The sequence below is a fragment of the Tinamus guttatus genome, unplaced genomic scaffold (assembly GCF_059628265.1).
Source record: "Tinamus guttatus ecotype Peru unplaced genomic scaffold, ASM5962826v1 Tinamus_guttatus_pri_ptg000089l, whole genome shotgun sequence".
NCBI lineage: Eukaryota > Metazoa > Chordata > Aves > Tinamiformes > Tinamidae > Tinamus > Tinamus guttatus.
Window position 1 is genome coordinate 4,341,481 of NW_028288623.1, and position 22,584 is coordinate 4,364,064.

Below are 22,584 nucleotides of genomic sequence, written 5' to 3' on the forward strand. Positions count from 1 at the left end.
CTGCTTCTTTAGACAGGAGGAGGAGGAGGCTTCTGGAACATAATAAATAAATCAGAAGCACTTTGACATCTTCAAAGGGTTTTGTTTTAAATACTGGCTTTTCTCCTGGGGACCCTCCTAGTCCCAGTCTTTCTTCTTTGAGATAATTAATTCAAGCTGCTCTGCATGCTTCATTTTGCCACAGCGAACAGAACTGGTCTGAGTGGCAGGGAGGGAAGCCTCTTGAAAGAGCCTATAGCTCTTCTAGGTCAGTCTCCCACATGCTTCCTGGAGCCTCTCCCAGGAGACAGAGTAGTGTTTCCCCACCAACATATCTTGGCCATTGACGCTGCAGGAATTGGTCCATGGAGTGCACTGGGCCCCATGTTCAAGGGTACCCTGCTAGATGACCTGTACTTTGGCTATAATCAATTGGTGGTAATCCTCCTCATATGACTGCGTATACCAGATATTGACTGCAGGGTTGGGAGGCCTGCTCCTGCTCAAAGTTGCTTGGAGGTCTATAAAAAAAAACATAATTGAGAAGTGGCACCACATTGTGAGTCATTTATCTGAAGATTTTGTTTTTTCCTATCAAAACTGAGTGTTTTCTTTTGTTTCCTGTTTGACCTCTCCTTGATCAGCTGAAGTTCCCCATTCCAGAGATGACCAGAGTTACTGAGATCGTTGTCACTTTAATGAAAAGTTTCACTTAGTTCTGAAATCCAGAGTTTTCTCCTGAAAGGAAGAAATGGACTTTGCTATCACTTCTACTTCATCTTTATTGCCTTTGGTTGATAATGTTATGTATTCATGAAGTGTGCTTCAAAATAGGGGTGCATAGATATCCTTAGAACTTTACAGAGAGAATGAAAACATTGCCTCTGGTCTGAGAAGTTTTTAGTCTCCATGAAATTTGATTTGAGCTGATAGTACTGACAAAGAGACTAGTTCATCCAGCAGGAATGGAGAATAGCACATTCATGTGCGTAGTGTGTAGTTAGGAAAGGGATTGTTGGTGCAAAAGATACGTCATGCTATTTCCTCTTTAATCAAGTGGAGTTTGTTTAACCTTAGATTGGGAGTTAATAACTACTGCCATTCCCATGAATTTGAAAATAGACCAGTTGACTCAGCTGTGTTATATAGAGGAATGGCATCATTCTGCTTACACTAGTTTCGTACCATGGTAACTGTCTTGTTTTTAGGACAATTTTCTTAAACTGCCAGGTGAATCAGGCTTGCAGTGTTTCAGACCCGCATGTTTGCCAGTGCTCATTCCATTATGTCCCCTGGGCTTTGAATCCTCGACATCCATCTGGCTGTATCTGCACCCTAGATGTAGTGTGCGATTGCGCTGACAATCAGGATCATCTTCTGACTGTAAGTCTTCAATCTGCTTTCATGTGATATCAGGATGTCCATATCTACCCTGATGTCTGTGTTCCCATCGCTCTGGACTAACGTCTTCCACTGAGCCCATGGGCTTGCAGTGCTCAATAGCACTGCACTCCTTAGCTACACTTTCTCTACAGATGGAATTTCAGGTTGCAGACTAGTCTGGTTGCAGTCCTTGGGTAGCAGTTAAACTGTTTCTCTCCTCTTATTCCTAGGATTGTGCTGATGGATGATGCCATGGATTGCCTGATGTCTTTTTCTGACTTCCTCTTTGCCTTCCAGATCCAATTCTACTACTCAGGTAAATGCTGGGAAACTGCTGACTTCACCCACTACTGTTTTCGTGTCCCACTTTACAGCCCTAGAGCTTCCATATCCCTGCACTTTTCTTGAACTGATAAAGAGATTTTTTTCATATATATATATATATGAATATATGTAGATAGTGGAACCCATTACACAAGATATCACTGAAGTCAAGAGCTTAACAGGCTTCGTAAGTAGGTTCTAGCTTGTTGTTAATAACAGGATATCTGTAATTGTTATGGATTGTGCAGGTATATGTTTTAGAGAGCCTTGAGACATAAATCTCCAGCTTTATCTTCAGCAATATAGCTAATGTCAGCAACTAACAATTGCTTTTATTAGGAACAAATTTTTCGATAACTCCTTAATACAGAGTGTCTATCTTTGAAGTAGGGGCGCCTGCTAGAGGCAGGATAAGAACAGCCCAGCTCAAACCTTGCCCGCTGCTGTGTCCCCAACATGGACCAGGAGCTGATGCCTGGAGAGGAGGAGGAACTTGGCAAATGTTCACAGTACTTCCCCCTAATACTCTCCCAACCACTAGCTATTTTCAGCTCAAAGAGTTTCTGAACGAATATAGTTTCTATGGACACAGGAAGCCTTAGTGGCTTTCTTTGCTGTGAACTTGTCCGGTCTCTCCTTGAAATCAAATAAACTTAATTTCTACAACACTTTTTGGTGAAGAGCTGCCCAGATCTGCCCCCTGTCCCACTTCTATTGTTGTTTGTTCTATTTGATAGCCCCTGGTTGGAAGGGAAAATGAACAGTTAATCCCTAACTACCCTCTTCATATCATTAGTCTTTTATCATATTCTGCACCTCCCAGTTGTTTGAATTTTAACTAGATGGGATATTCTTTTGACAGTCTTGACAGGAAAAGTACGTATGAATTAATGTTAGGAGCAAGAGGGAAGCCTTCCCCCTAGAAAGGTGAGTGAGCAGAGCTGCCCCCTGCCCCAAAAGTAATGACTGTTTAAGGCGTATTAGGGATAGATATGATCCCAAGCATCGAGAACTGGTAGGGTCTCACTTATCTAGTCCCTTGCGGAGCACACTTCCCAAACACACATAAACTCTTGGATTTCTGTCCACTCACACTGATAGCTCCCTCTGATGAATATAGCTCACAGGTGGCCTTCATCAAGCAGCAAGGGACAACAGATTAAGGATACTGGGAGACATTGGGTAGGAGCTGTGTTGGAACATAGTCTGTGGTTAGAGAGGAGACTTGGGTGGCCTGCTGATCTGATCCAACCTGTCAGTTTCCATCTTTCTAGCAGTTAGAGTCATCCACTGTCCCTAATAAAAACGTCTCTTTTTCTCAATACTTGTCTGTATACACCTCCCCTGTAATCCCCCTGTACATAACCTAACATTATCCATGACAAGTCATCAAAAAAACCACAGTTCAGAATGGTGGGTTTGGGTTGGGCAGAGCCAGGCTTGCTATAGCTTAAGCTGGGGACAGAAATTACGTTTGGAAAGCGATAGAACAAATATTTCCACTGAGCTAGGGAACCTCAGCATAGCCTCCGGGCCCACATCCATCCCTGCTCTCCTCTCCACTCGTCTCATGAACGTCGTCCCGTTGCGCTCACCTGGGGCTCCCGCGCCCTGGAGCGCACACAAATCCACCCTCGTGTCCACGCGCGCAGCTCCCCGGCCCGGTCCCTCCTGCCTGGCCCAGGACGCACAGCCTGTCATACGCTCTCCCACCAACCCACACACATGCAAACCACTCCAAGTGGAATCTAGATTTGTAAACTGCTGACCACATCCATAAACAAACTTGTTTAAAATTAGACTCTTGCAGTAAACAGTGGGTAGTGTGAGGAGCCTGGGGAGAAGCTTTCTGCCAACTCTAGCCCTGACCTGCCCTGGCCCTTCCTTCAGATCCCATGTTGTATTTACTTTGGAGCAGCACAGAGACAAGCAAGGGTGCAGCCTGGAGCCCCAGCTAACTTGCACCCTTTATTCCTCCTTCAGTTCCAGATATTTTGTTCAGAACTTGCATGAATTCTCAGTCAGTGGCAGTAGGTGAAAGAGGATGAGTTTTGACACCCTGCAGTTAGTTTTGTGCTTGATATTAGTTTTCATACTCCACTCTTACCCATGTGTTGTCTTCTGTTCGCTCCACCGAGATAGTGGTTTCTCATAATCATTTGTGTAGGAAAGCCAACAATGTACATGGAAATGTCTGTTTGTAGCATATGTGCTTTCCTGGTATCTGATCTGAATTTGTAGGATGCTTTAGTGTGGTGCTTAAGTTGGTTTCCTCTTGGTTTTATATACAACACAGCAGGGCATGATTATTTAATCCCAGGTAGGCCAGGAATGTGCTTCACCACTATTAGGGCCTTAAGTTATAAGTCACCTTGTGTGTTTTCAGAGTTCCTGGAAAGTGTGGCTGCTATTTATCAAGACCTATTGGCTGGTAAGAGTCCAAACACTGTGGTTGTGCCAACATCATCCTCTGGGCAACACCGGCAGCGCCAACCCACGAATGACTGCAACCCACTCGATGGGGTAGAGGCATCTCTCTTCTATCAGTGCCTAGAGTCCTTGTGTGACAGATCAAAATACAGGTACGAATGGGCCCCAAAACACAGTTTTGTGTCCTTGTAGACGTTTTGTCAGGTTGGAGCTATGAAGAGGTACAGAACTTTGAACAAGCCGTGACTTCTATGTAGGTATCATTGGAGAAATATGAAGGACAAGATCAGCTGTAACTGCAAGAAAAAAGCAATTTCATTGACTTGTGAAACGTGGTTTTGAGCTAATTCTTGAGGTAAAAAGTTGATTTGGGGATCTGATTTCCTTCTCATTCTGCATTGGCACCTTCCTCAAGGACATGTTCAATCTACCATCATGAGTTAACTAGAGGAGATAAACAAATGGAACTGTGTACCTGGACAGCGAAGCACCAAACAGACACAGTGGGGTGGATGGAGTTTGGCATGGGAGCACCTGGATACAATCACATTACTAGTCTGTACTTGAGCCTCACATCAAGCTGGTGTCCAGTCACAGGGCCCAGCCACAAGACTAGCCTTAGTTCAGCAGGGGCAGAGCAATGCCTAACCTTCCCATTATAAGTTTGAGACGTGTTCTTCATAGATACTTGCAGGTAGCAGGCAGATGCCCTGCAAGGTCATGAGCTAGATCCACAAAAAAACTCAAGACACAAGTCCCAAGTGATTCCTGCTTTAGATGCCTGAATCCATGTTTGTGATCTACCAAACATTGTTGAATCGCTGTAGACATCTTGCTGGAATTAATGGAATCTGGACATTCCAGACTTTCTAGTTGTTTTAGATAACTAAAGCTCTGCATTCCCTGTATGCCCTGAGAGCTTTGGCTGGGAAGGATGTTGTGAGCATATCTGATAATTGATCAGGCTCTACAAGGCATTGTGGGGAGAGCCATTCCCAGTCCCCGACCCAGTAGCTCTATCCTCAGCCAAGCTTTGGTAATTAACCTTTGCCTGAGGGATCACCAGCCCACACGAGGTCTTGCAGCAGTGCTCCAGCCATTAGGCCATGGACTATTCAGCACTTTCATTTCCGCTTAATGAAGCATTTCTATTTTGAATTAAATCCTTTAAAGAATATTAGACAAAAGCAAGAATCGGTATGATGATAGTGCCTAGAAGTCAGGGCAAGAGGTAAGGGTGTGCATAGAAGAAGAGAACATGTGAATTATAGTCCCTGCTTAATAATTATTTATGATGTACTTAGTCTTTCACTGGAGAAGGTTTCCTGCCATTTGGATAACTGTCAGTGATAAAAGGGTCCTGACAACAGCAGTACCCTCATTAAGTGCCTTCTAAAGAAAGCGCTTCCCACTTGGTTTTTGGAAGAGTATACTACTAGTTGGGGCGCATATGCCTCTGAGGGGATCCAGGCTTCTCTCTTTGTCCTTGGAATGGAGGAAAGTAAGACTGCTGTTCCAGTTCTAAGGTCTTGTTTAGCAAACTGGGAGCAGATACAAAGCCAAATAAGTTTGCTGGTGGCTGTCTTTGAGTAGGGCCTGCCTGAGAGTGTTAATAGAAGAGGTATTATTCCTCCAGTTTGTGCTGGGTCTTGAGGAAAAAAAAAAGTTTATAATTTAAAAGACAACCTCTTTCTCCTTCTTTTCCTAGCTGTCCACCTTCTGCTCTTGTGAAGGAAATACTGAGTAGTGTACAGAGGTTGACCTTCTATGAGTTCCTTATGGCACTTGCAAAACACCAGGGCATCAACAGAGCCCTAGGTAAGACTCCTGTGTGGTAGGGCTCTAGATTTTCAGTCATTCTGTGTTTCTGTGTCCTAGATTTTGCTTTGTCAGGAAGAGAGTGAGAAAAACTTTTTCATCTTTTTGGTGATGGATGAAACTTCAAAGACACCTTAGTGTCTGCTTGAATTTGTGGAGCTTCTTAAATAGTAAAACAGATATGAAATGCTGCCATAAAATAGCAGTGTTTTACATCTTCATTAGCTGATGGCACTTTAGCAGAAATACCCTTTTAACTTATTTGGTAAAGTTGGACGGGGATGGTCGGGAGACAAGTAAGGTGTCTAACTGCTTTCAGAAACTTCTTTAGATAGTAGCTGAGTTGATTCTTCCACAAATTTTAAGTGACCATCCATTGCCAACAAAGAGAAGGAAGAGGGAGTGTGCAACTACAACAAAAATCTCTGCTGTCTTCATTGCTCAAAGAATCAAACTAAGCTGAGTCTTTCCCAGCTAGTCATCATCCTCCAAGGTAGTTTGATCTTGTCAGTATGTTAATAAATGGCCTACTGAGTATCTGGTGGTATCATAAAAGACAAACTGTTAAAAATTCTGTCTTAAACTGCTGTGGGAGCCAGAGGGATTAGCAGATGACCTCTCACTGTTCACTCCATGTTGTACTGGCCAGTATCTTCTAAGGCAGAGGAGTGAAGCATTGCATTGGCAAGGGACAGTATGTAATCCACACATATTTCAGCTTCACAATCCCACATTGCCTTTGTGTGCCTTGCTTTTGCTCCCCTCCTCCTTTTGCAGAGGGGAACAGAGATGGCTCTTTGCGTTTGACAAGGATACAAATCCAGGAGGAATGTTCAAAGCAGGGAGACCCAAACACGGATCTTCATTCATCTCCACCCAGCCAGTCCCCTGGCCAGTGTGGACGGACTTTCTGTCCCTGTCTGTCTTCTGCTTCCGGCCTGACTGTGTGACAACCCTATATTTCAAAGACAAGCCACAGTGAAAAGGTGTACCTGGCGTGAGGGCTTCCTCCTTGGCACGTGTGTGTGTCAAAGTAGAATAAAGGTGTCTCCTCCCTGGCTGAGCCCCTTCTTCAAGCAAACCATTGAAGTTGCTAGTGCTCCTCCGGGGCACGGCTGCTTACCTGACAACACAGAGATTAAATATCAAAGGTATGAACACAGCGCTGCGGTCCCCCTCTGCAGGCACGCTCAAGAGGCAGTGTATTCCCTGGGCAAGGTCATGCCTCGCTTGCACCAACGTCTTTTTTCTCTTTGCCCTGCAAAAGCACTTCCGATAAAGCACAAAGAAAACAGATGGGCAGAAGAAAACCTGCCCACAGCTTCCATTGTGCCATCTACGAGGTGCACAGGTTTCCGTTTCCACGGGCTGTCCCCTGGCCCTCTGCCAACCTCCTGCCGCGGCCTCTCACAGAGGAGGGGCGGCAGCCGCAAGCCTGACAGGTGCTCGCATCTTGGCAAAGGGCGGAGGTTTTTATCCCCCGTGTCTTTTAATCTCTTCTGAAGGGTGATTTCAATAGTCTGCAGCCTGTAGAGGATCACAGGCTCCCCGAAGCCCTTCCACAAAGGCCCTCTCAGGCAAAGAAGCATTCAGCCGAGCGCCTGCCTCCTCGCTGCTCTCTGCAGAGCCTCACAAAGGCAGCAGGCCCCTGGTAGAGGAACAGGCGGGATGAGAGCGGCTCATTCCGGCTAGGACACCACTGATGAGTTTGTCAGGCAAACTGCAGTCTGCAGCCTAGCTCCAGTGTCAATGTTGATTTGTGAGATCTTAAGTGTCACTTACTAACTTACCCAGCTAACACACGTTCTCCAGAGACCTCACTGTATGTTCTGCAACCACAGAAACAAGGTGAGCTTTAGCTGTGCGTTGGTTTAATTGAGAGCGTGGGAGGAAGCAGGCTGGTGCACTTCACAGGACCCCTGGCACTCTGTCGTAGTGCCAAGCTTTGCTTTGCATTTTCTGGATGAGAAGACCAGAGCTAGAAGAAGCGCAGGCGTCAGTTTTCTGTGGTGGTTCTAGTTTATTAGGAACTCATGGCTACATTTCTGATGACCTCTGCCATCCTGCTGGGGTGAGGGAGGTGACTCCCCAGCCCCTCCTTCAAGAACAAAATGTAATCAGAAAACAGAATTGTGGTCCCCCATGGCAGTATAAAGCACTTTCCCAATCATAGTGAGTCTGGCACCTACCTCTCCTGAAAAAAAAAATACAAAAACCAAAAGCATTCTCCACTATGATTGTGGTACAGCTTAATAGGTATATTTTTCCTGGAGTTGTGCAGTGGCAGTATCCAGACTGTGACTGCTGGGACCCTGCTATGACCCCTGTGCAAGCTGGACTTTGTTACAGAGTGAGAAAGGAGGTGTTTCCCCAGAACCTCATCCCCGTCTTCCTTTCTGGGCTTTTCCCAAAATGCCACTGCCAGAGAGTGGCAGTGATGATGCACCAGCTGTCCCAGGCCTGAAGTACACCCATGTCCCTCATCCAGCATAGGGTATCAGCCCTGGCAAACATGAAAAGGAGCATGCAGGCCTTTTGCTGATAAAGAAGATAACATGATTACCGACCCCATTTAACCCAAGTTCAGCTATGTCAGGGAAGAGCCTGTATGAAGAGCACAGAATCTGACCCATCATTCATTGTCTGTCCATGACCCTCAGTACTCAGTGTCCAGGTTTGAGCAAGGTATGACCATGGCAGATTTTGGAGGCTGGTATGACTTGAATCTTTATGAAGACTGACCCTGAAAAACCTGCTGCTCTGATGATACTTTCCTTTTTGTTTTTTTTTTCCAGGGGCTCTGCCAGATAAAGGAGACTTGTTTCTGGACCCTGCCATGGATCAGGAAATTGAAAAATTGTGAGTGAATTTGCCTAGACTAGGAAGTAAATCAACAGATTGAGGGCAGCTTGGTAGAGGAGGCTTAGTTGTTGCCCCAGTTCCTCTGCTCAGCCATAGAGGAGCAAGCAGAGCAGTGTGGGCAGAAAGCCTCTTTGGGGTGCTTGATGCAGCTAGCAAAATCCTTGTGAAATGCTTCAGAAGCAGCAGGACAACATCTGCCTCCTAGAGGCATCTAGAGGCAGCAGGAGAGACTCTAATGAACAAGGAGAGTGTGTTTGGATGGGTGAAAACTAGGGAGTGTTGGAACACAGGCTCAGCCCAGAAGAAAGATCTGTAGTAAGGGGAAGATTCAGAGAATCTACCCGGTGCTAGTGCAAGGTGCGTGAACACCTCTATCTCTGTGTCATTGTGAAAGACTCCTCATCTCTGGTTCACCCCAAAGTCTCCATGGTGAAGCCGGAGATGGCAAGCCGACCTGCCCAGCATTTTTCTTTTCTCTTTCAGGGTAGCTCAGGTTTCAGGGCTTTCCCTCTCTGCTCCCACCAGCGCCGGTGGGGATGCAGCTAATTTGCCTGTCCGCAACGTGCCCAGGATTAGCTCTCCGTGGAGACCCCTCCACCATCGCCGAAGAATGGATGCTGAGAGCGAAGGCTCCAATGAAGAGACAGACTCCTCTGAAAACTGAAAGCTGCGGCGGCCAGCACCGTTCCCAGCACCGGTGTCCCCAGAAATCCCTGGAGGAGCAGCACCTCCTCCCAGACACCTGGTGTGACGCTGAGCTCTGTCCACATCTCCTGTGCATGCGCGGCTGTGCCAAGCCCCACTGCTTGCCCCATCAGTCCCTTCCCAGGAGGAACGCTGCCACCTCCCAGCTCCAGATCCATGGAAAGCTCCTTGGTCGGAGCCCCGCGCAGCTGCAGAGTCAGGCTACCCTCTGCTGGCGAGGAAGACGAGGCAGCAGATGCTGGCTGTGCCGCAGCCCGGGGCAGATAGTGGGGGATTCCCCCAGCAGGGTGCTCGCCCCCGGGCTTGGGCAGGTGCTGGAGCAGCGGGAGCGCCCATCGCGTGCTGGCTGCTTGCCAGCCTTGTGTTGTGTCGCTGTGCTCAGCCTTGGCCCAGGCAATACAGTCCTTGAATCGCCAGTGGCTGCACTGCACTCATGCTCTGTTACTCCTGGTAAAGCTGTACCTGCGTTTGATCAAAGCTGCCGAAATTCCTGGAGTTCCTAGAAAAGAAGGGCTTAGGCGGTGCCCTGCCACCTGTCCCTACTTCCTCCTCCCTGCGCCCAAGCATTGCTGGAGCAAGGTTGATTCCAGTTAAGCATGCACATGATGGTGGCTGCTGCCTCCACTGTACCCTGTTCCCTTCTGTGGGGCCTGCCGTGGTCCCCACTGCCTCATACAGCATAATAAGGAGGGAAAACAAAAGGCAAAAAGGCTTGCTTGGAGCAAGGCAGCTTTGGGGCTGGGGGACTGAGACATTAAAACTGCTTGGCCCCGTGTGGTGGAGCCTGCAGAGTGGGGCTGGTGCAGATTAACAGGGATGAGGGGAGAAGGAAGCAGCTATCAAATGCCTCTTTTGTTTCAACATAAATGTTGGCATTCCTCTGTCATCACAGCATAGCCCTTACACCCAACCAGACAAAGTACAGAGTGCCAGGGCAGCTCAGCAGCGTGGCCTCTGCAGCCCTGTGGGGTTGCTGCTGCCCCAGGGAGATCCCTCATTTCTCCTCAGCCACCCCAGGGGCTCCGGCCGCTGCTCTGGGCTCTCACAGGCACCGTGCAGGCTCCAGGGCACCTTCACCGGCAGCTCAGAGCTATTCTAAGCCAGAGCGGATTTAGCCCACAAAACTATTTTTGGCTAATCCCCTAAACACAGGTGATTGTGCACCACTGCCCCCATCATGGCAACAGGGGGAGGAGCTACTTATTGTAACTCATTTATCAACGAGCCCTTTTGCAGCTCACTCTGTCCTCCCCCTCCGCAAGGGGCCTGGCTCCCTGTGCCACAGCTGCACAGGGCAAGCAGTGCTCCAGGCCCCCCAGCACCCCATGGGTGGCAGCCCTTCCCCACACAGGAGAGCAGCAGCCAGGGCAGCTCTTCCCCTCCACCTTCTGGCACTGCCAGGGCAGGCTGCAAGTCCAGCCCAGGCAGGGTGCAAGACAGGGATGAGCGGGGAGCACAGCCCTGCTCCCCAAAAGCCCTCCCCCCACTCTTTGCTAATGCCAAAGGACAAACCTGCTGCAAAAAACTGTAAGAGTTGAGTGTCCTATCAAGGCCCTGGGCTCTTTTAGGGTCCAGGCCCAGACTTGGCCACCCTGTGCTGGCTCCATGGCTCTGGTACAGGGCTGGGCAATAAAATAAGTAGAAGTCCAATGGGTTTATAATAGTAAAAAGGGTTATTGCACATGATGAGGCAGACCTCACAAATACAAAGGAACCCTCCTTTTGCCACGCTCCCTGAATTCTCCCGTTGAAAACAGCTTTTTACCACTGATGGCAACTGCTACAGCAGCCTGCATGGAAAGAGGGAGTAAGAGCACGGAGCAGAACACAAGGCTGCAGTCGTGTCCATAGGGACCAGGTAACACAGTGTCCAGAAAAAGGGCATGGTTTTTCTGCTCTGCCCCTCGGTGTGCTCAACTACAGACCAGACCACAAAAGGCAGGAGCACCAAGAAGGGCAGCCACAGGAATTCCTGTCCTACTGTTCAAAGCAAAGACATTAATCCCGTAAGAAGGCCTGTCTCCACTGGCTAACAGGTAGCAGTGGGTTTGAGGGCACACTGAATTTTAATACAGAGTGGAATCCAGAGATAGTTGGGAAGCAGTCCAGGCACAGACATCTTCTGACCCCTTCCGCCTACCTTACCCCCTTCCCACCCACCCCAGATGAACTAAGACAATCCTGCAGAGTTTATTCCAGGCAATCAAAGGTGACATCTGTGCATCTTGCTGGCTTCCCTGTGAGCTGCAGTCCCTCCATCATCAATATGAGCCATAACGATCCTGGGGAAGAAACAAACCAAGACACTATGTTAAAACACTTCACAAACTCCAAAGAGAGGACAACAAGGTCTTGAAGTGTTTAGGACTGGAAGATAACCATGAGACAAGTGACCAGCACAAGGTTACCTAAAGACAGGACACTATACAAAGGCAGGAGATAAAAACCACAGCCCCAAATTAGAGGGGTTTGCTCAGCATTGCTGTGGGCAAAACATCTCTCAAGTAACAAGGTGTCCTGCCTCCACCAGGAGGTTGGCCAAGGAGAGCGCACTGACCATCTGGAATTGCTCAGCTACTGTAGTGTAGCCAGCAGCTACCAAAGGCTCTATGCTGTGTTTTGAGAAGATTGCAATAACCCTGGAGGAAGTCAGGGCATGGCGAGAGGCTATAATCACATTTGGGGACTATGTGAAGTGCCACAGTATCACCTCACCTGGAGGGAGTTCATCACCCCGTTGGCTAGGACAGCCATCTTTCCAGCAACTGATTTTACTCCTTGCTTGAACTGCGCGATGTCAGCTGTAGGCAGGACATTCCCAATTGAGACTCCACCTACAAAAGCCAGCAGGAGTGAGTTTGGAGCCTCCCCAGTTCCAGAAAGCACCCCAACCCCTTCCAGGCCAAGGGCTTTGAAGCTGCCCTGTGACTCTCCTCTGGCCCTTTCCCTCCCCGCTGAGCACTAACCCACCTGAGTGCACGTTCTCAGTGTCACCAAAGAGGTCTGCAGAGCTGATGGCGCTGCTGCCCGAGAGCTGCTGCAGGCGGGATCTGGCTTCATACTGCAGCAGAAAGCAAGCAGAACAAGAAAAAAATTTAAGGGAGGGAACAAAGCAAATCAAAGGGGATGAAGACAAAGCTGTGCCAACTTAAGCATTGCAGCACACACCTACCTCAGCATCTGCCTCCCGTCCAAAGAACATATCTGAAGAGATGGCTTTTGCCCCTGCAAACTTCTGCCGCGCTTCATTTGATTCCACAGCGGATGTCCTGCTCTCTGTCTCACGCCTACTGATGGGCCTGAGGTAATGAGAAAGGAGATGTGTCACAGCAAAGAAACAGGCTTCTCTTAGGTCCCATTCAATTAAAGGAAAGCTATGAAAGCCCAAGTTCTAACCACTGTCGTGGTTCCCTGTTCCCCCTCATATCAGGGTAGCTATCCCAATGGCTACAAAGGCTGTATCAAACTTAAGAGACACATCAGAGGAAGAAGTGCCAAAACCCTTTTCACTGAAGACCCCTTTCTTCAGGCTAGGAAACTCCTTCAATCAGTACACAGCCTTAAGGTCCACTTGACTTATGCTACAGCAGATTACTTGCATGTGCAAGAGACAGATCCAGTCATATGCAGTAACATCTTCCCCACAGGTCCCAGACCTACCCTTTTGCCCCACATCCAAGGTACAGTGGCAGAGATGGGCACTTTACCTCTCTGAAACTGGTCGAATACTGGAAATGGTCACCTCAGGTTCCTCCTCTTTGTCAACACCCCAAGAAGAGTCCGTTTCCCATCGCGAGCCAAAGGCATCTCCCAATGAGAAGGGATTATCTTTATACCTAGGTGCCAAAAGAGGTAACTCAGGCCAGGCGTTACATTCAGAAATGAGCTAAAGGCCACACTGAAGCTTCGCCTTACTTGGGAGGTCCAGATGCGAAGGCTCCAGCATCTTCAAACAAGTCCAGTTGGGAGCGGGAAGATTTTGCAACCAGCGGCGTCTCCTGCTCAATTACTTGCATCTCAGACATCACCGAGTGTGAAACACAACTAGCACAACAAACAGGCAGTGAAGGCCAGGACAAGCCTCCCTCCCCTAGAATCAGTCTGCCTCAAAGCTCAAACTGGCCTGCACAGACAGGGCAGGTGCCACAAGTCTCAAGAGAGGCACGGGACACCTGCCCCCTTCACAGCACATCTGCTCTAATTTGTTTTCCTCCAAAGCCTCAAGCTACATTACGACAGGGGAGCAGCTGTCAGCAGCAGGGCTCTAGGGCTTGGGACTGACCAAGCTTCAGGAAGGCTCAAATGCAGACCAAAACATCTGAACAGAGCTTTCTTACTTTCTGGGCTCTCAAACACTTTTAAACATAACCCGGCATACGAACACGTGAACTGGATGCTTATTTGTTATACTGCCTTCAGAAATCTATTCCAGAGTAGAGTACTTTTAAGGAAACTACATCTATGCTTGAACATCCAAAGCAAAGTACCTTCTGGACACCAAGCCCATGCCTAGCCTCTCAGCTTGTTCACGTTTCTTCCCTTCAAGGTTCTGAAGTTTCTTCTCCTCCTTCTTCCGATCAAGCTGCAGTTCCTGATAAGCCAGTCGCATTGAGGTGACACTGATGGAAAGAACTGTGGTAGGTAATAACTCGTGCCTTTCCACCCCCCCCCCATCTCATCCTGCAGCGGATCAAGGGGGAAAATAACCCTGTCTACTATCAAGCACCCATTTTCCCCACTAGTTAAGTCAAGAATCCTTACAGAAGCTGCTGCTCATCTTTCCATCTCAGCTCACACCTCCACAAGGATTCTGTTCTTTTTGTGCAGACTGACTTCCTTACTGCCAGCTTTCCCCCCACCCAAGGGCAGAGGAATAAACAGGTCCCCATCTAGATCAACCTTTAGCAACTTCAAGGTCAGCAAAGAAGCAAGATACTTCCATATCTGCTCCTCAAACTCTTCTGGAGGTGTTAATTTGAGCAAAATGTAGCAATGTAATTTGTGCTCTGATGCAAGGGCCACTTCTGCTTCAGGTTATCACTCATCCAATCATGCAGGATCTTATGTACTCAGCTTGGCTGGTCCCACAGTGAACAGCACCAATCCCTAGTTACTTTTACCTTATGTATGCAAGGTATTCAGCCCAAACAAGGCACTTACATGGATTCCTCAGCTTGTTTCCTGGACTCCACTGCCTGCTGCTCCCTCAGCTGCTCTGCAACCTGGGCTTGCCGCTCGATCTCGCTAAAGCTCTGGCTGCTCACTTTCTGGGCTCCAAGACCCTTTTTTGCACCGAGCTTAAAGAACAAACAAACAAATGTGAATTGTTCATCTCAGAGTATAAGAAAACCAGCAGGTTGAATCCTGTACCCTGCTGCACTTACCAGGCCTTTAGTCAGCCTGTTTAGTTATAACCTACAAGCCCAGTAGAGCCTGCAGCAGGGGATGAAAGAACACACATTTAACCAGTCAGGAACCAGTGCTAAAAGATTAGCCATATGGACTCCTGATTATAAACATAATGATCCAAAGCCTAATCATTTTTGTCCCTTAACATACAAGCAATTTTTCAAAAGAGGCAATGAAATAATCAAAGCTCTCCTTGTCCCAAACAGGTATCTCATAGGCAGCTTGATTATTAAGCAAGGGACCAGGGAAAGGTGAGCAGGAACACACCAGATGTGCTCTGCCTTCTCTCTAAAAATCAAGAGCTCAGACATACCCCCTTCTTGGCGGCTCCTGGCTTCTTCTTTCCAATAAGAGAGGATTTAATTTCTATGAAAAGAAAGCAGCAGCATATAAGCAGAAATTAACTAACTTAAGAAGTTCCCACACAAACATCCACCACAACCCAGCTGCTACAAAGTCCAGGGCACACCATGCAGCTTCACAACATCAGCCTAAGTGACTTCACCAAGCCAAGAAAGCAGCACTGAGAGGGTTGAGAAGCTCCACAGTTGCAGCCTGGTGGCCTAGAGAGGCATGTCTGTCCCTGGAGAAACTTGTAATTCAATTAAGTCCTTCTATCAGCTCCTCCAAATGTCATGCAGCTGGTGACCCTATCCAGTAAAAGTTACGGTGACTAGAAGACTTCAATTGTTTCATACACAAATCCAGGAATGTATCATTTCAGAGCACATGAAAGTCAGTGTTCCTTATCAGTGCCTTAGGGGCAGGGAAGTAAGAATCATAAGATCAGGTTTACAGGTTCAGAGACCAACTGCAAAATGGACCTAAGGTTCAATGAGCTAGAAACACAACAAGCTCCCTGACACCTTCCACCAAAACCTGTCCCTCTGAGGACAAGAAGCAAAAAAACAGCCGAGTCCAGCCAAGTAGCAGATGTTTAGGCAAAAGTGTAAGAACAAAGCAAACATGAAGTGGGTTTGCTGTGGTCACTTTTCCAGCTTCCAGTGTTGTGCATCTCCAATATTCTTCAGCCACCCTCATCAGCTTTTTGTTCACAAATGTGCCCAATTCTTTCTTAACCAATGTAGGTTTTGGCAACCCATACTTTAGGTCATCCCCAACAGCCTTTTCTGTCTCTTTTCTAAGATTTACCATATACTTTTGAATGTGGGGACTTGGTATCTTCACACTACTCAAGACACAGGCAATGTTTTCACCTCATGCTTCCCAGCATTTACCTTGGTTTTTGATCACTATTAAGAGATGTTTTTAAGAGGAACTATGACAATAAGAGCCCTTTCCAGAGAAGCAATAGGCGGGGGTTTTAGAATCCAGTATGATACATGTTATCTTTGGTTCATTCTCTCCTTCCAAGCACAAGAAGCTAATGTTAGAGCTGAAGGCAGAGTCACAAAAAGGGCAGGCAGAGTTGTCACAAGCAGCCAGCGCAAGCCAGCTGTTGGCCAGTTACCTCTGGCAGGATCAGGTCCTTGTGTTGACAGACACATGGACTCATCTAAAGAAGAGACATAAAACATGGGGGCATGAAACAGATGCTTGAGGACATAGCCTTTTCACCTAGGATGAACACACTGTGGGCCGGGAGAATATTCTTTCTAAGTAGACAAGCTGATCTAAATGCTCCCTGTGCAGCTCAGACAGCAATGGCAGTGGACAATCCCATAATGAGAAGATTTGAACTTGATCATCCAAAGGACCTGGAAACCTCCAATAAACTGAACAAACTTGCCTAAGGTTTTTGGGTCTAGGAACATCCTCTGTACTGACACCACAGGAGGATGAAAGTTCCTTTAGACATTCTGAAGATAGGCATATCAGTTCCAGCTTCCTGGGCAGTGGATGTGAGAGCAAGGTGGATCTAAGACTTTTATCGAAGAGTCTCACTTACCTAGAGGAGCTTTAGGAGATGTGCTCAACAAGTCAATTGATGGGCCTTGACTAGAACCTGTCGGTGGGCACAAAACAAAAAGAAATTCAGCAGAAAAAGATTCTCATTCTCATCCCCCATTGCTGTACACCCCTTCTAGACCTTCTGTCCCATCAAAATGCAAGATAAATCACTGTCTGAAACTTGCAAGTTCTGAAACTTAGCTATCTTGTCACCACAAAGCAAACTATTCCTACTACAGTGTCCTAAACACATTAAAGGAAGTTAACACTTAGCAGGACAGTGCACAAAGCTGCTTCAAACAAAAAACTATGCTCCTTGTATTATTTGTAATTCACATCTAGAAACAGTACTCAGGTTTCCATTCACCTTCTTTGCATTATTATTTCCACAAGGGATAGCAGAGAAGTGGGGTAGCTAATCCTCTAAACAAAGACTGTTTCACATTTCAGGAAAAGGAGAGAAGTAATTTCTTAATCCTCAACAGAGCAGCATTCTCAAAAGTCTACCCTAATTTAACTAAACCGCTTCATTACAATGCATAGAGAGAGCTTCTACTCTTGCTCCAAGCCTGAAGCATGGTGAAAGTTCCCTCTTCCAACTCTGCTAGAGAAGAGTTCACTTCTGCTGGAAGTGAAGTCAGGTTCTTGGGAAAATCGTTCAGTGGGGAACTCACATGACACTTCTTTGCCTTCTGATGTCCTCATTTTTTCCATCACCAGGGAAGACTGTGCAGGATTCTGGCTGGCATCAGCTACATCCCAGGTACTGGAAGACTGTATGGAGACATTCGTTCCAATGATTTGTAGAGGAATGAACAAAGTAGAAGAGCCCTATACCAACTTCAAGTTTATCCAGTTTTAGGCTAAAGAGAACATGATCCAAATTCCACATCATGCATTCTCTGAAGACAGGGATAACTTACGGACAAGTTCACACTCCCTCAGATAAAAACTGAAAAGGGACAAAAAACAAAGGAAAATGCATGCCAAGCTGAATGGAGCCCTAAGAGAAAGGACAGAATTACTCAAAGAGTAGTAGTATCAGTAGTATCAGAGTTGGCTACTACAGAGACTTCTCGTCTTAAAGAGATGAACTTAAATCTGGGAGAAGGAGTTTTCTTTGGGGAAAAATAAAAAAGTCATTATTTTGGCTTCTGCTGTCTTTATTACCAACCAGCCAGTTCTGATGTTACTCTGTTCCCTTGGGAGGATGCCTCTGACATTATAGAAGTAGTTGCCCAAATCCACCTGCACGGTCCACGCACTGAAAAGCTGACCAAGCCATAAGCTCAAAGTGAAAGCCAGTCTTTGTTTTAACTGTCCAAAGAGACTACATACTTGAGGAGTAAACAAGGCATTTTCCACATAATAGCTGCTATCAGTATCCCTTGAAGATAAAAAGTCTCAAAGACCTCCACGTGTATACTACAGGCTCCACATGGAAGCACTTACGTGTGTGCCTATATCACAGGCTGGTGACCGAACCCAAGTTCTTCCATAATACTAATGAATCAAGATATAATTTAGTAACCTTCCAAACCAAGTGGGACTGCACCTATCACCCCTCCAGGCTCCTGGATGAAGTTCTGTCTACCCGAGAGCTATGAAGGCTGCCTGGTTTGGACAGTTGTTCTCACCTGTGTGTGCTCCATGAAAAAATCAGCATCGCTCTTCTCAGGTGAGTGCCCAGGGGCTCCACTCAGCCCATCTATCAGCAGCTGAAAAGAAAAGATGAAAGGAGACACCCTACAAGAGTCAGCGCCCAGCACGACAGGTCTTTAATAGGCCAGGGTGCCCAGACTTACGTCGGTGCCGTACTTGGCCATGGCAGCACTCGCCAGCTGCCGGATCTTCTCCCGATACATCTGCGCAGCGCGACTGTTATACTTGGCATTGGCATCTGTGGTGGTGCAGCCATGCTGGCGGAAGAAAGCGCTCTGGAAAAGACAGAAACGTTCAGCCTCCTCGTTGCTGTATCAGATGCAAGTAAGCATCAAATATACAGCAGCTTGAACTCAACAGAAAAAGGAAACTTCCTCAAAATCAGGAACGTAACACCAAACGTGGAGTACAAACCATTCATTGGTCAACTCAGCTTTCAATAATAACTCATTTTCTGGGCCTCAGAGGGCTGAAAACACAATCCCCATCCTTCACAGGGGGACGCCTCTGAGTCACAGTGCTAATCATGAGCTTTCTAAGTGATTAATATTACTAATGCCTTTCATTTAAGAGGACTGTATCTTTCCTATAAATGAAGCATAAGGAAGTGAGAGGTCTGCATATCAGAAATGCATTCACAAAGGTCACAGGCTGACGTCTAAGTGCAGCTGACAGACACCTCTCTCTATTACACAGTTCCAAAAAAAGAAGGGGCAGTTGACACCCTTTGGGACCAGGAAAATTTCATAAAGTACAGGGACAAGAGCCAGAGGATGCCACTTAGCAAGAAGGAAGATGAGCAAAATGCCTACAGAGGCTCCTCACCGCGTTGGCATTGCTGCCCACTTGCATACATCTCAGCTGGAACCAGTTCCAGTTAGAGTCCAGCTCTGTAGACCTGTGTGAGAGCAAATGACTTCCATTAACAATGTACAGGCATCCCAAATGCTAATGCATGCCTCTAATCTAGCATGGCAAGGTACAGTAGAGAAGGTAAAGCTGACATCTCAGTAACTTCTCTACTGTTTTTTTTCCATAATGAATCAAGTTAAACTTTCAAGGTTATCATTAATCCATTTGAGTTTCTCATCAGACAACAATGTCAAAACTTAAAGGGTGTCTCACTAGTGTTGCTCAAGAGAACAAGGACTCAGCCAGGAAGGCAAAACCATCAGCTTTGATTCTGCGTGTGAACTCATCACAACATGAAAGACTGGCACAATTAATCTATCCCCGAGAACAGGACACATTACAGAGCAACTGAACAAGTGCTGACGTAAAGCTGCATGATTGAACGTACTCCACTTATCTCTGAACAAGTAAAGCTCAGAGGTTTCTTACCTAAAACACATCATAAGTACTCCAAATAACAGAAATCACCTCAACATCCCAAACCACCTTAGCTAGCAGGCTGGCACAGGAAAAGCTTCCCTTGGCATTGGTGGAAAACCCTTCCTCCTGCTTTGTGAGTGGGATTTCTGTGGCGCACAGTCTTCTTCCAGCTCCTACAAATGGGAGCCCAGAGTAGGTTTCCGCAGAGCCCATGAAAGCAGCACAGGGCTGTGCTGCCCACTCGCCGGGAGCCTCGGAAACACTGCCTGGAAAGGGCCCGGCGATGCAGAACTTGCTTCGAGCACCAGGCAGACCCCACGCAGTCGCCCTGGGGACCCAGCTCCCCGGCGCTGCCTCCCGCCCGTTCCCGCCGCCCGGCCCGGCCTGGCGCGGTGCACGCACCTGATGAAGCTCAGGTGGACGCCCAGGGAGCGATGGATGCCCGAGCAGTCGATGCATAGGAAGACTCCGTAGGTGATGCTGGCCCAGCTCGGATTCTTGGCGCCGCAGTCGAAGCAGGACTAGAGCCAGGGCAGAGCGAACTCGCGCTGAGCGCCGCCTCGGCCGCCCCTTCCTCCTGCCCCTTTCCCCGCCGCCCGCTCGGGCCCAGCCCCGAACCCGCCGCCGCCGGCCCTGCCCAGCCCGGTCCCGCGCGCAGCCCGTGCCGCGAGGCGCAGCGCAGCCCAGCAGGGAGCGAGGCCGCCTGGCGCCGCCCGCTACCTTGTTAGCCGGTGCCGCCCGGAGCCGCTTGAAGAGCGTCAGGATCTCGGTCTTGCTCGGCTCCGCCGCCATGATCTCTCCTCCCCAGAAGCCACCACGGCGACGGATCGCGGCCGGGCCCAAGCCACGCGGGGGGGAAGCGGGGGAAAGGGCGGGCCTGAGTACGGGTCGCCGCCGGGCCCAAAGCGGCGCGGGCGGTCCGCGCTGGGCCGGGCCGGGCCGGGCCACGCCCGCTCCGCCGCCATGACGGGCGGGCCCGCCCCAGCGCTGCCGCGGGCGGGGCGGGAGCTCGGGCGGCGCCGGGGCTCGGGGCAGCGCGGGGCCGGGAGGGGGCGCGTCCAGCCTGGCCGCCCTCCTGCCTTCGGCGCCCCCGGGCCAGGGGCTCTCGCGCTGCCGCCGCGGTTCTCCCTGTGCTCCCATCCCCGGCTCCGTACAGAAACTGTACGGAGGAACCAGGCAGGTAAAAATTCCTGGTAGCTTCTTCCTCCTGGCTGTTTGTAACGGAGTTCCGCGGCGCCATCCGTTGGAGAGCTGGCCCAGCAGTCCCCGCCTGCCTCGGGGCTGGGCCTGGCGCTGCCCCTCTGCTCTGCTGGGCCCGTGCAGAGCAGGCCCGTGCCGTGGGGCCGCTGCGCAGCAGTTTGGCGCTGCCACCGGCCTCATGAGAGGGAGATGGTGGGTGCCCAGGAGGAGCCAGGGCAGCCTCAGAGACAGCAGGTTCCGTGCGGAGCTTTGTCCCTGCTTGTCTGTGCCGGGAGGCACCAGGAGGTGCTGGTGCGGGCTCCTGCCCTAGCTGGGACACAGGCTCGTGCTTCCTGCTGTGTCCTAGGCAGAAGCACTTGCCGCAGCAGGGTTGCTTTGGCCTCACTACCTCAGCTGGGTCCTTGCAGGCCTTCCGGCCTGTGCTGATTGCTCCAAGTCCTGGCAAAGCAGCTGATCCTATCCACCAGTTTTCCATAAAAGCAGCAGGAAGAGCATGCTGCTGGTATGAGAAATAGCCTCTTTTTGTTGCCTTTGTCAGTACAGGAAAGACCCCCTGATGCTGACTGTTCCCTGCGAGTGAGTGCTGTCATTGCACACAGTCTTGCCATTTCCTGCATCTGTTCCTTTTGCATCTCGTGTGCTTTGCTGCCGAGTTGCTGAACTCCAAGCTGGTAGCCTGCGCTTTGGCCCCTGGCCTCCATGTCAATCTACATCACATCTGACATCTGCCTCCTTCCTCCCAGTTGCTGTGACAGCAGATCCTGACCCAGCCCTGGCCTCATAAACATAAATCTCCTTGCTGTTACCCACCTCCATCAGGAAGCGATAGGCCCCAGTATTGTCCAAGACACAAAGGAGAGCTGGTGAAGGCGGGCAGGCTTGTTCTGCAGGGCTGTTGTATGAGTGGAGATGTTATATCAGTAAAGAAGTTGTGTTGCCCGAGGGAATGAGGTTACCTTGGAAGGACAAACAGCAAAGAGGAAACCTGAGGGCCGTGCAGGAAGCAAGGGAGGGGAACAGTCAGGCAAGAGCTGGAGAGGCTCTGCAGTGCAGGGCTGTAGTGGGGGTAAAACCTGCCCTGCACTTGCGTGTCTGAGCCAAGGGGGAGAGAAGGGGCATTTTACATGCAGCATCCAGCCCCTGTGTTATCCCCTGGGCTTCCTCAGTAACCTTGGGAAAGGCTGCTCATGACCGTGGGGTAGCCTGTCTGTTTCCAGGCATGGGAGGAGCAGGAATGGCCACAGATGGAGAGGAGGAGAATCAGCCAGGACATCTTTTTCCCCTCAGTGGAGCAAGGGAAGGACTCTCAGCAGGCAGGCCCCTTTCGCTGCCTGCGTGGCAAAAGTGTGTAAGAAGACACTCCAAATTTCCTATGATTTCAGGTGTCATATAGAAAACTGTTTTCCTTAGACTGCATTAGCTTTTTTTTTTTTTTTTTTTTTTGGTCAGGCCAACAAGCTGTTGTGCATTCACTAGATTTGTGAATACATGGCGGGGAGGTTGGGGACAGGCCTGCCACTGTGTCAGATTTTGTGTATTGGGGAGCTGCAACCCTAGGAAAAAAAGCGT

At 48.8% G+C, this 22,584-nt stretch overlaps 2 protein-coding genes across 3 annotated transcripts in view; one reads left to right on the plus strand and one right to left on the minus strand.

The window, feature by feature from the left end:
- CSTPP1 (centriolar satellite-associated tubulin polyglutamylase complex regulator 1) overlaps positions 1-9,634 on the plus strand; it is a 76,399-nt gene extending 66,765 nt beyond the window's left edge. The window contains exons 5-9 of the mRNA XM_088520544.1: positions 1,593-1,678; positions 4,073-4,268; positions 5,825-5,934; positions 8,730-8,793; positions 9,280-9,634. Of these exons, the coding sequence (XP_088376670.1) occupies positions 1,593-1,678; positions 4,073-4,268; positions 5,825-5,934; positions 8,730-8,793; positions 9,280-9,460 (637 nt within the window). The 3' untranslated portion in view covers positions 9,461-9,634. The remainder of the gene's footprint in view (positions 1-1,592; positions 1,679-4,072; positions 4,269-5,824; positions 5,935-8,729; positions 8,794-9,279) is intronic.
- A 2,038-nt stretch (positions 9,635-11,672) lies between these two features.
- ARFGAP2 (ARF GTPase activating protein 2) lies at positions 11,673-20,661 on the minus strand. Of its 2 annotated transcripts, XM_088520531.1 has the most exons (17): positions 20,536-20,661; positions 20,218-20,336; positions 19,309-19,381; positions 18,627-18,758; positions 18,459-18,539; positions 17,496-17,595; positions 16,820-16,876; positions 16,382-16,426; positions 15,224-15,276; positions 14,662-14,798; positions 13,989-14,120; positions 13,417-13,545; positions 13,209-13,337; positions 12,674-12,800; positions 12,472-12,562; positions 12,217-12,335; positions 11,673-11,783 (listed from the first exon to the last, which is right to left on the minus strand). In XM_088520531.1, the coding sequence occupies exons 1-17, from the start codon at positions 20,605-20,607 to the stop codon at positions 11,763-11,765; spliced, it is 1,617 nt and encodes a 538-aa protein (XP_088376657.1). In that variant the 5' UTR covers positions 20,608-20,661; the 3' UTR covers positions 11,673-11,762. The 2 variants fall into 2 exon arrangements, with proteins under 2 accessions (XP_088376657.1, XP_088376659.1); XM_088520533.1 differs by lacking the exon at positions 16,382-16,426.
- Between the last annotated feature and the right edge of the window lie 1,923 nt (positions 20,662-22,584).

Coding starts and splice junctions, on each gene's coding strand:
- ARFGAP2 (XM_088520531.1), bottom strand. CDS start 20,607: ATGGCGGCGGAGCCGAGCAAGACCGAGATCCTGACGCTCTTCAAGCGG. Junction 19,382..20,217: donor GTCCACCTGAGCTTCATCAG/GTGCGTGCACCG, acceptor GCTCTCACACAG/GTCTACAGAGCTGGACTCTA. Junction 15,277..16,381: donor AGGACCTGATCCTGCCAGAG/GTAACTGGCCAA, acceptor TTCTTTTCATAG/AAATTAAATCCTCTCTTATT.